The 13,317-nt window shown below is 36.6% G+C and overlaps 1 protein-coding gene across 1 annotated transcript; it reads left to right on the top strand.

Moving 5' to 3' along the window:
• Positions 1-1,859: 1,859 nt before the first annotated feature.
• Positions 1,860-12,757, top strand: slc17a8 (solute carrier family 17 member 8; the record flags this gene model as incomplete). The annotated part of the gene is made up of 12 exons (XM_084409720.1): positions 1,860-1,957; positions 4,406-4,661; positions 5,485-5,603; positions 7,037-7,151; positions 7,598-7,685; positions 9,157-9,243; positions 9,445-9,587; positions 9,689-9,838; positions 9,951-10,083; positions 11,220-11,330; positions 11,576-11,703; positions 12,224-12,757. 12 exons carry the CDS (start codon positions 1,860-1,862, stop codon positions 12,566-12,568), a joined length of 1,773 nt encoding a protein of 590 aa, XP_084265846.1. The 3' UTR covers positions 12,569-12,757.
• Positions 12,758-13,317: the final 560 nt, after the last annotated feature.

The following is a 13,317-nucleotide window of genomic DNA, read 5'->3' on the forward strand; positions in this document are numbered from 1 at the left end:
CAAACAGTTAATGGGCCCCGTTGACTTCCATGGGGGAAAAAATGCTATGGAAGTCAATGGGGCCCATCAATGTTTGAACTCCTGTGAACCACTAGATGTCACTCTGTTATTTAAAAACAGAAAGTGTCGTGGACAATAGTATCACTATATGCAAATATTAATATAGAACTTACTAAATAATAAATAATTTTTAGTAAAAGTATATGGGTCACTGACATGGAACCTTTTCGTCATGTTATTCAAAAAACATAAAAATTCAACAAATTTAAAAAATTGGTAACATTTTACAATTAGGTCTCATTAGTTAATGTATTAATTAACATAAACTAACAATGAACAAAACATTTGTTATGCTATGTATTAATCTTTGTTAATGTTAGTTAATAAAAATACAGCTGTTCATTGTTCATGTTGGTTCACAATGCATTAACTAATGTTAACAAATACAACTTTTGATTTTAATAATGTATTAGTAAATGTTGAAATTAATTTTAATTTTAGAATAATAAACGCTTTAGAAGAATTGTTCATTATTAATTCATGTTAACTAATGAAACCTTATTGCAAAGTGTTACCAAAAAAAGTAAAATTGTCTAGGTTGTGTAATAGTCCAGAAATAACGAGGTTCAATTTCTTGAGAAAAAGAAATGTCGCCATAAGACATAACCTTTTATCATTATTTATTTTGGAGGAAAACATTGGAGCAATATTATTAAAATTCAAAATTATTTTGTCTGCCAAATCATTGTCAGTATTGCGCAACCAACGGGTAGGAACCTTATGTGACACACACAAAAAAAAGATGATTTTTATTCACATTGTGTGTAAAGAATCTTCATTTGCAATTTTTGCACACCTGGTGATTTTGATTGCATATGAAAATAGTAGGCCTAGCTTAAATCCCGATTTCTGCAGGGGTCTTGCACTGAATGCCAGACCTGTAGTGAGACAGATTTTATTTATGGCATACAAGCATCGGTGAAACAGAGCCTGGGAGTCCAGCGCAACACCATACAGACTTACCAATGAATTTTTTAGACCTCAATATATGAATTTTTAAAGCACACTGCGTTTTTGATGATTATTGCGTAAAAGAGGCTTTCGCAGGAAAAAGGTGCAGTGCTTCACTCACAAAAGCAATAGAATTCCATTGCGAATGTGAGATTTGAACATTGGCACTCACAGTTTGAACCTTTATGTCAGTGTTTGGTTGTTGACGTTGATACGTTTGACCCGTGAACCCCTGGAACGGTTCCTCGGGATAAGGGTTAGACTGGGACTGTAGGACGCAGTGTCTTGTTACACCTGCTCATATCATACAACCTCGAGCCTGCGATCCTTGACTTCTCTATCAATATTTGATGAGTTCTGCTAGTCACTCTTTTTGGCCTGCTGTTGTATAGCCAAGAAGACCGAAAAGGGAGGGGTTGGAGAAGAGGAAGGTGTTCGGCATCTTCTGTCACTGTCTGTGAGGGGACCGAGGAGAACGTTGGAGTTTCCATTATTGATGTATGTAACTTTCGCAATGCTGATACACTGAACCGAAGACACCTGGATTCGTCCCGTTTCTCTCCTTGTGCCTTGTTTCTGGATGTTCTGTGGCCAAACCGCATGAAGGATTGTACCCAGACGGTCAAAAACCAAAGTCCCTCCTCTTCTTTCTCTCCGTGTGTCTTCTTGTCGTCCCTGGCTCGGCATCTCTCCTCCTCCTCCTCCCCTCCAGCACACCTAGAGCATCTCAGTCCAGCTCAGGAGAGGATGCGCACCAGCGCCTAGTGGATATCCTGCTGTTTTTTTCTGCAAGAGCAGAAGAGTGAGAAGACAAGTGTTTGAGGGACAGAAGTGCAAGGGAAGGAGAGATGCCACTGGGGGGGTTTGCGGGTCTAAAGGAGAAGCTCAACCCGGGGAAGGAGGAGTTGAAGAACAATGTGGGCGACTCTCTGGGGAACCTGCAGAAGTAAGTGTGATGGCAGTTGAATGGGAAACTAAGCGCTAAAAGGAAGATGTGAGAAGATTGCTTGTGCACATTTACTGTATCATGCTTTTGGTATATTGAATGAAATTGGAAATGATATAGAATTTAGAAATCAACTCAAAATTGATTGAGCAGCTGATTTTTGAGAGAAATTGCCTAATAATAATAATGATTATATATATATATGAAATGGTAAAATAAATAAAGTACAGGATGTATAGTACATAGCCTAGATAGATATGATGTTTATAATATAGGTATTGGGATTTTGGTATAATTTTGCTAAATATATATATATATTCAATAATTTGTTTTCAATATGCCATAATGTTTAAAGAACGGTTACAAACTGTTTGTCAAAGAAAGTAAGAAATGAGAAAACCTTACATTATAAATGTAAGATTCAAGCTTTTAAATATCTCTGTATCATCATGCACAAACCTAATAAATTCACTTTGAACCTTGGCCAGTAATTCAAAAACATTATATAGTGTTATAGGTGTGTATACATACATATTTAATATCTAGTTCATCTGAAGAGATTAAAAAACTGAAGATTCCATGTAAGAGCGAGATGTATGTCTCTTAAATTGCATGCACATTAGACAGCTTAATATGTGAGATAATGTAAATAATTTCCTGTGTTTGAGTAATATTGCCAGGGCATCTAGCTAGTGTGATTGGCAAAACTGAATATATGGGCACACCAAATAATAAAGTCATGCAATATTTATTTTCATTCCTACTTAAAATTTGCTTAATTCTTCCATGTTTAAACTGTACAGTACATTTAGATTTGTGTATTAACTAAGTAGATTTGTGTAACAGTTGCTCTAGAGCACTGCCATTTCCAAAAACAATATATTAATATAATTAATTATATGTATTAATATAATCATTATAATTATGTCCTAGAAAATAAGTGTAGTGACAGGTATTATTTGAGAGAATGCAATGCTCATAGAATGGTATCTACATGGCATCTTATTTTTACTTTTTTGTGGTGAAATGAGAATAATGTATTATCTTGGCTAAATCTTTCTAATATATAAGCTGCTATTATCTGTTGATGGCAACAGCGATGCACATTGAGCAGCTATAGCCAACCTCTTATGATTTAAGAGGTGATATAGGTTACAGTTTTTTAACTCTCCACATCTGTGTTGTTGATTATTTTTTACTTTCATTATTTATTTTTTTTATCTTATGGCAATTCAAAAAAAAAAAAAAAAAAAAAATCAAAATGATAAGAAGTGTCTGGAGAGTTTTCATTCAAAACCAAAAAACAGAGACGGAAAATAAAGTTTTTCTGATCTGAATAAGTGTGTGCATTGTTCACAATAGAAAAAAAAAAAATTGTGTGAGGTCCGTTTCGAGTGTGCACCAGACCAGGACTTCATCTTAAAGTGGCTTTTGTGCAATAACAGCGTTAACAAACATACGGCTCTTAAAATGATTCCTCTTGATCTTCCATTCACAATCTGCCAGTATCCAGCTTTTAGTGAGCTCCCTTCTTCTGTACATGGAAGAACTCAGGTGTGCATTTCAAAATAGACAGATGAAAGTAATTCCTGTGAGGTGGGGGATGAGAGGAAAGATGCAGGTTCAGTAATGGAACAGGTGCGTGCAGGCGAGAGGGGCGAGCGCCAAATGCAATGTGACCTTTTCTACTCCACACTCTGGAAACCAAAATTTACTCTGTCCATCCAGTACATCATAATATGGGTAAAGCTAAAGATAAATTTGCAATCCGAAAAGCAGTCCAGTTCAAATTGTTGCCACGGCATCTAGCACACTATCATTACATCATCATGCACAAACCTAATACATTCACTTTGAACCTTGGCCAGAAATTCAATAGCTTTCTTGGTATCCATACATACTGTATTTAATATCTAGGACATAAGAAGAGATTAAAAACCTGATATCTCTTATATATTTCTTGAACATTAATACAAAGTTCTGTCATGAAACTCTAGATGGCGAAAGCTGATATTTCCGTAACTCATTCTGCTTGCAATCACATCGTTCTCTATAGGGCCAAGCTGATTGGTTCCTGCTGTATCAGTAGCCAATGAGCTCACTGCTCAACCTTCAAATACTTGAATACTTGATCGCAGTTGCAGCGCACTTTCATAAACCCTCCAACTTCCCCAGCTCCACCTGTATATATCTGCTATGGGTAATTCATGTATGCTATTGTACAGCAGCAGCATCTTACTTGCTCACAGCAGGGTGTCATGTGTGTATTGGCAGTAGCAAGTCCTGTACTTGCTCTTTAGCAGCAATAACCTACAGCAGCAGCAGTGACCAAACATATCGGCATTGTCATATCCATGACCATGCCAAACACTCCGAGAGTTGTCATGACAGAACTCAATTGTCTGTGAACTCAAGCCATTTCTAAACCCATTTGTTATCCCATGGTAGGAAGATTGATGGCTCTAATGTGGATGAAGAGGACAACATTGAGCTGACAGAAGATGGCCGGCCAGTGGCAGCCCCTAATCGTAGCCCACCCCTTTTGGATTGTGGCTGCTTTGGCCTTCCCAAACGTTACATCATCGCCATGCTCAGCGGACTTGGCTTTTGCATCTCGTTTGGTATCCGCTGCAACCTCGGTGTGGCCATTGTAGAAATGGTTAACAACAACACTGTCTACATCAACGGGACTGCCGTCATGCAGGTGAAACCAGGAAAATAATGGCATTCCCATACATCCCTCATCTTATTTTTAGTACAATCAAATTTATCTTAATAATTTATCTTAATTCAACATATATATTTTTTTTATTCTGATTTAAAAAAAAACTGGCTGGAAATTAAATAAATGTAGAAATTGTTATATTGACAGCTCCAATTTTGAACAGTTTGTGAAAGAAAATCATATATAGTGTATCTATTTCCTAATCAGATGTGTTTGTGTGAATGTGTGTGTGTGTGTGTATATATATATATATATAGAGAGAGAGAGAGAGAGAGAGAGAATATATCACACACATATTTCCAATCACACACATATATATATATATATATACATGAGTATATATTGGAAAATAATTGCTTAATTTGATCACGGTAAATATTTTTCTCACACAGTCAATTGGTCTTAATACATGAAAATATACAGCTTTAATATATTTTTTTACATAGTGAGTCCCTATAATCAGTTCCTTGGCACGAAAAGTTTAGACTGTTAAGACAATACATTTTACTTCTTCAGCTATCAAGTTCACAGGACAGATTCTTTATTCTCATCAATGATTTGTTTGGTAGTTAGCGGACACAATTTCCTGTAATTTCCTTTCATAAGAGATATTGGGAAGAAGACATGACTCACACACACAGATTAACAAGGACATTTTACTATGTATGTCTCGTGATAAATCAACCTGAATTTTCCCTATTATACACAAAAATGTGCAACAAGTTTGTAGTTTTTCTTCTTCTTTTTTTATATCTAATATTTTCAAGCTAATATGGTCTTCTCTGATGTTTGTGTCCTTTAGCCAGCTCAGTTTAATTGGGATCCAGAGACAGTGGGATTGATACATGGCTCTTTTTTCTGGGGCTACATTGTCACTCAGATCCCTGGAGGATTCATCTCCAATAAGCTAGCAGCTAACAGGTGAGCATGTTATAGTATAACTCTCATATTACATTCAATGTTCAGAGGTGTTTCAAGACCCAAGGGACCACAGTGGTTTGGGCCGCGAGGGTTAAATTTGTGCCGTGTGTTGATTAGAGGGGCGATAGCGGTCTTGTAATAAAAGCCTCACAGGAAAAGAGGACACGTGGCTGACAGAGTTAATAATGAAAGATCCAGCAGCAGATCTCTCGCTGAAACACCAGCCACTAGAATATTACAAGTGTCACTTACACAGTGTTTTGGAAAAAAAAAAAGAGGCAGATGGATGGATTAAATGGAGATAAAGGATAAATGAATGAACCAAAATGACTCTCTTCGGTGATGTAGCTGTGTGAGAGTGTGCAGGGCCTCTAAAATCATTAGAATCGCAAGCATCATACCCATTCAAACTAATGGGATTTTGAGCAAAGTGGATTTTGAATGCAAAAATAGGTCTGTGATAATTAAATTGCATGAATATTCAAGGTAAAAAAAAAAAAAAAAATCTTAATTTGGTCAGTCCAATCAAGTTGCACTGTCCACAGGTCATTTGCATATGCATATTTGATCAATCAGGATTTGAACCTGTGCATGCTAAATAAAAGCTGTACCACTAGACTAAATAGTTCAAAAATGTTTACCTTTGGTCATGTCTTATTAAAATACATAAAGTTCCTGAATAAAACAAAATATAATCCAATATTCATTTAAAATGATGGTTGCACTGACGCTTCAAACTATTCAGTGAAATTCTAATGCATTTTGATACTGTCTTGTGATATTGAAGTTGCCATGAAACGGAAGTTGTGATAGTCTTTTGATGTCCGAGTGAAACAGCTTCTTGAACAATATATATATATATATAGGGCAGAACTTGGTTTTATCCGTCAGGAATTGATTGGATCATTGTAGTTTTTCCCCCAGATCATAGCTATGATCTCATTTGAGTGACAGGTTGTGTCCCGCCTTTGTGCCAGTAAACCCATCATCAGAGAAGATATGTTGTTGCATGTGCAATATATTTTGATTAAAGATTACGAGGGCACATGAATTTGTTAAGAAAAAATAATGATGTGAATGGATAAATCATAAATAATAAATACTGCAATATTGCATAAAAAAGCAAGACTTGTCAATTGGTGACTTTAAAAGGTTCTGTCACAAGGTTCAAGTTACAAAAAATACTCTTTAGGTGTCACTAATTTACTAATGATTAATGTCTTTCAGAATTCCAGAACTGTTGTTAGATTTATTAAATTCAGTTATTCAGATACCATTATGGAATTACCTGTCCTGACTGTGCATGTTTTTCCACAACAATCCTATTTAATTCTTCATTATTTTTGGCTTCATTGATTTTACATTGCTTCATTTTAATTCAGTCCATACCTGAATTAACTAACATTACCAAATGTCTCTGAATTGTTTCTCAGGGTGTTCGGAGCAGCCATTTTCTTGACGTCATTGCTAAACATGTTTATTCCGTCAGCTGCCAGGGTTCACTACGGCTGTGTCTTGTTTGTGCGAATCTTACAAGGTCTGGTGGAGGTGAGTGGTCATCAGTGACCTCATCTTCAAATATGTCACGTCATAAATTATGAACTTTTTAAAAATTTATTTACATATAACGTAACTTTGTATATTACATACTCGTTGTAAATGGTACGTTATTTATTGATCAGTAAAAATGTGAATTCTGTCATTCTCAATTCATTTTTTTCTTTTCACACAAGATCAGAAGAGAATATTTCCATAGTCTTTTTCCATATGCTTATTTATTTAAGCTCTACAAATAGCTTAAGGCACCATAAAAGTAGTCATGCACTATATTTTAAGTCATTTGAAGCCATACGATACAGTAGCTTTTGAGTGATGAAGGTTTATTATTCATCAAGTCATTATATGAGTGAATTGTTTCAAGTATTAATTTAAATGGCCATTTTGGTTTAAAAAACAATAATAAAACATACTATAACAGTGCATGATGTTAACAGGGTGTCACATATCCAGCCTGCCATGGGATGTGGAGCAAATGGGCTCCTCCGTTGGAGAGAAGTCGACTGGCTACTACCTCATTCTGTGGTGAGTAGGTTTGTGAAATAGGCCTATTATTTATAGAAATGGTCAGGAGACGTTTAATGTTTTAGAAATTACAAGAAAACACAAACTATTTACTTTATCAATGTATTTATTATCATTACCAATGAAAAATGGTTTCACACGAAGCCAAAGCAGAACAACCATTACGTCTCTGATCAACACAGTAGTGGTGAATCCTGAATGAATCACTGTTTGAATCAATGAGTGAATGATTCAATGGCTGCATCCAAAAACGTAAAAATGCTGCGAAAGGGATGTGTTTGTACCTGTTTCTGCATTAGAAGTAAACACTCAAGACTGCTCACAGTCCAGTTGACCAGTATCAGAGCCAACTGAGGAGGATCTATATTCCAATGCTCATTGCCCCTTAAAATGCATTCAAATAGCCATATTCCACAATAAACAGGTGCCATTCAAACAGCTCTTGACATGACAACTAAATTAAGATCCGTACACAGCTTCACCTTCTGTATGTTTAAGAGGATTTCTCCTGATGACACAAATTAAGCAGCGCTCTCTATGTTCAAAAGCTCACTCGAGAATCCTGTCCTGCGCCAAACAGGAAGGTTTACAAGTGCATCCCAGTAATAAAATATACATTAAGGCACCTTTTCATTAAAATCTAATTTCCTGCTGCTGTGCTGCTTCAGGCAGAGGCACGTGTTGCACGGAGGTGTGAAGTTGTTGCACATGCAGATCTGTTCCTCCTAAGGACTTGAATGCTTTCGGGCATTTATCGCTACAAAGTTTCCTCAAACTTATGAGAATCTGAAACTAAATGTAAAATTTATTACAGTAAAAATTAGGGATGAACGATATATCGGCCACCATATGGGTATCGGTAAATATTATGTTTGTTTTTAATGTTACTGTTACAGGCCTAAGAAAATCTGGCCGATATATTAAAGCCGATAAATGATAGATTTCCTTCAGCTAAGGCACTTCAGTTCACCATGATGGTTTTGAATTGCTTGAAATATGATTGAAATCACTTCAAAAAAGGAAAATACAGTTAAGTGCAGCGCAAGTCTGTCATATAGGCTACATAAAATTATAATGAGAACATTACAATTGTGTGCTTGAGACATGGCTTTTAGACTTTTGATTTTGTAATCAGGCTCTCAAATATTATATAATCATTTGGATTTAAATTTATCGGGCCAATATATCGGTTATCAGCTTTCAAATATAAAGAATTATTGGTTATCAGTATTATAATAACAAAATATTATCGGTGCATCCCTAGTAAAAATGTCCAAAACCAAATCTGCTTTCTCAAAGCTGAACCACTCGGTTTTCCTCTGTCATCTAAAAGGAAACCCCCGCAATGGCTTTAAATGATTGAACTGTCATGCGAGGTGAATATTACAGGTTGATTAATGTCCTCCCTTTTAATTGAACTTTCTTAATTACACTTGTGTGTGTGTGTGTGTGTGTGTGTTCTGGTTGACAGGATCTTATGCAGGAGCTGTGATAGCCATGCCACTGGCTGGAATATTAGTGCAGTACGTGGGCTGGCCCTCTGTCTTCTATATATATGGTGAGTTAGGATAAGCTTTTGAAATGTATTGGTAAAGGATGATTTATACACCAAAAATAAGAGATGACTCCAATGATTTAGATTGATTTCCCAGTCAGCTGTATAGCTCATCATTCCAAATATGTAGCCTACATTTAGTGGACAGTGTGATAATGTGACATTCAAATATCAAGTGATATGTGGTTATGTGCTCATATCCAGGTGTGTTTGGCATTATATGGTATATCTTCTGGCTCCTGCTGGCTTATAATAGTCCAGCGATACATCCCACCATCAGTGAAGAAGAAAGAACATATATAGAGGCCTCTATTGGGGAAGGAGCCAATTTAATGAGTTCTACTGAGGTAGTTCTAAGTCTTCTGTCATGCATTTGGTACAACAAGCACATTGTTATACAGAGAAGGAGGTTTTTCCCCATATATTTATTCAAATATTCTCTTTGTAGAAATTTAAAACTCCTTGGCGTAAATTTTTTACATCTATGCCTGTCTACGCCATCATCGTGGCAAACTTCTGCCGCAGCTGGACCTTCTACCTCCTGCTTATTAGTCAGCCAGCGTACTTTGAAGAGGTCTTTGGGTTCCCCATCAGCAAAGTGAGCTGTTATGTGATTTATACAGAACTATCAGTGATTTAAATGAACAGTCCTTTGCAATAACCAATTCCCGCTAAAAATAGGCTAACTAATTGATGTTGGACTGTTTCAGGTGGGCCTTTTGTCAGCGGTGCCGCACATGGTGATGACGATCATTGTGCCCATAGGAGGTCAGCTGGCTGACTTGCTGAGGAGTCGGAAAATCCTCTCTACTACAAACGTGCGAAAAATCATGAACTGTGGAGGTATGCTAAGCTCTCCATGAAGCCCCGCCCCAAACTCACACCATTGGTTGAGAATTCACTTACACATACACTTATGGTTTCATGAAGAACCTTTAACATCCATGGAACTTTTCCATTACAAAGTTCTTTACAGTGGAAAAATGTTTGATTACAAACAGGGTCCATTTTAGATATTCTCTTGACCGTACATAACGTTCCACCTTGAGTATTAGTAGACTTTTAGGGGTAGGATTAGAGCTAGTAGAATAAGGGGTTAAAGGGTTAGAAGAATAAATTGGCATGTACTTGCAAAGTTACTTAGTCAGTATAATGTCTGTTGGGGGAGCATAAAAATAAAGTGTTAGCAGATATTAAGCAGACAGTTTACTAGTACTTATAAACTTAGAGTTAGTTGACATTTAGGTGCAGAGTTACTTATAGTCAACAGAATGTCTAAAGGGGACCATCAAAATAAAGTGTTACCAAATGATCTTCACATTCTTTTAAGAATTTTTTACTGAAAGGTTCTTTGGGATAACCAAAATGGTTTGTTCTTCTATGTTTTTGTTCTGTGAAATCCACCTTTTGGAACCTTTATTTTTAAGAGTGTATGCATATTTTATTGGGATAAGAGAAAGTATAAAAATACACACATTTACATGTAAAAAATAATAAAAAAACAAAATAGGATCAGTTCACAAAAGCGTTATTGCTTTTAAAGTCTCGTTTTAAAGGTTAAACTTCATAGTGTTTAGGGTCACCCAATTTTTTTTAATTCAGTCGTAATTTACTCACCCTCAAGTAGTTCCAAACCTGTATGAAGTTCTTTCTTCTGTTGAACACAAAAGATGCTATTTTGAAGAATATGGGTGACAGTTGATGGACCCCATTGACTTCCATAGTATGGGAAAAAAATACTATGGAAGTCAATGGGGCCCATCAACTGTTTGGTTATCGATATTCTTCAAAATATCTTCTTCAGAAGAAAGGTTTGGAACAAATTGAGGGTGAGTAAAGAATTTTCATTTTTGGGCGAACTATTCCTGAGGCTATTCACACAGAATGCATTTTTGCGATTAAAACGCGAGAAGCACGCAGGGCAAGGAACGAGAACGGGTATAAAGACACACTGATCTGACTTCTGCCATCATCCATAGGTTTTGGCATGGAGGCCACGTTGCTGCTGGTGGTCGGGTTCTCACACACACGTGCAGTGGCCATCTCATTCCTCATCCTGGCAGTGGGCTTCAGTGGATTTGCGATATCAGGTGACTCATGAGACGGGTGTCAGTCACCAGAGTGTCAATCAACATCACCCTTTGCCGTTTTGCTTTGTTTGATTCTAACCTTTCCTTCAAAATATGGTAACATTTTTTTTTTTCTTGAATGTTTCTTTGTTGCTCAGTTATAGGAGAAGAACAACAAAGTATAGAGTGCATGATGATGCAACCTGCAATATTAGATCTAAATCTAAATCTAAATCTGTGAAATGTATTTCTGTTTTACAACACAGGATTCAATGTAAACCATCTGGACATCGCTCCTCGCTATGCCAGTATTCTTATGGGCATCTCTAATGGAGTAGGCACCCTGTCTGGCATGGTTTGCCCCCTCATCGTCGGAGCACTTACTAAACACAAGGTACTAAATCAGATTATCCTTGTGCATAGAGAACCAAATGTATTATTTTTCTAACCTAAGAGATACAAGCCCACGCAACATGTCTTTTTCCTTATATTAGATAAAGGGAATTTTTGAGTGTGTGAATATTCCTGGGTATTTAAATACATGACATGAATATTTATAGCAGTGTTGCTCGTCGGCCGGGGCCCACTAGGGGGCCTCAGTAAACTTCCAAGGGTGCCTCAAGTAAAAAAAGTATTTAATTTAATAATTGTTATTAATATATTCAAATAATTGATCTCTAATCTAAAATAAAATATGTAAATTGAAATGTATTTCTTATAGTATTAGGTAACACTTTATTTTGCAGTGTCATCGTTACATGTTACATGGTTACATGTTTCATTCAATTCATTAATGTAAGCAAAGAAAAAAGGAATATAATAAAATCAACCTGACTACATTAGGTTACACCATTTCATTGATCAGATCAGGTAGAAATTATACTTCAACCTCATTACATTTCTGTCTTCAACAGACTCGCCTGGAGTGGCAGCACGTGTTTATGATCGCGTCCATGGTGCATTACACTGGCGTGATCTTCTATGCCATCTTTGCCTCTGGTGAGAAGCAGGACTGGGCTGATCCTGAGAGCACTAGTGATGAGAAATGCGGCATCATCGGGGAAGATGAGCTGGCTGATGAGACCGAACCCAGCAGCGACAGTGTCCTGGCGACCAAGCAGAAGACCTACGGAACAACAGAGAACTCTGCAGGCCGCAGGCAAGGCTGGAAGAAGAAGAGAGGCGTGACCATGCAAGCTGATGAAGAAGATCACGGATCAAATCATTATGAAAATGGGGAATATCAGAACCAGCAATGACATTTTGGTTATCGAACGCCCAAGACTGAATGGTGAGGTGTAGGAGTATTTATTTAAGCAACTGCAGAAATAACCCCAACCAGGGGCTACAGCATTTCACTTGACGTTCGACACAACAGTAGATTTGAGTTGTGAAGAAATATTTTGGATGGCTTCCTTAATTATTTCACCCTGCTGTAGAACCTGAAGGAAGAGTCACATGAGACAGATCTGAGTAGATAATTTGACATGATGGAGATTTGTAGCCGTGAAGAAAGTTTCAACTGGAGCCTACGCTATCATTGTAAAGTTTGTCTTTTTTTGAAAGAAATTAATATTTATCCAGCAAGGATGCATTAAGTCGATCAAAAGCGACAGTAAAGACATTCATAATGTTTCAGAAGATTTCGGTTTTCATATAAATGCGGTTCTTTTAAACGTTCTTTTCATTGAAGAATCCTGAAAAAAAACCGTATTACGGTTTCCACAAGGAATGAAGGATCATGTTTTAAGAATGATTTCTGAAGGATTAGAAGGATTAAAATGAAATTAGAAGGATTTCTGAAGGATCATGTGACACTGAAGACTGGAGTAATGGCTGCTTTGAATGAATAAATTACATTTTAAAATATATTAAAATAGAAAACAGATATTTAAAATGTAGTCTATATATAGTGGTCCCAAAAGGTGGATATTAAAGTGACACTTAAAAAATGTCTGAATGCCTTTGCATTAGATAATAAATATCAAACCGTGGCATCTGCTATCAC

This window comes from Rutilus rutilus (assembly GCF_951802725.1).
Source record: "Rutilus rutilus genome assembly, chromosome: 5".
NCBI classification, from domain to species: domain Eukaryota; kingdom Metazoa; phylum Chordata; class Actinopteri; order Cypriniformes; family Leuciscidae; genus Rutilus; species Rutilus rutilus.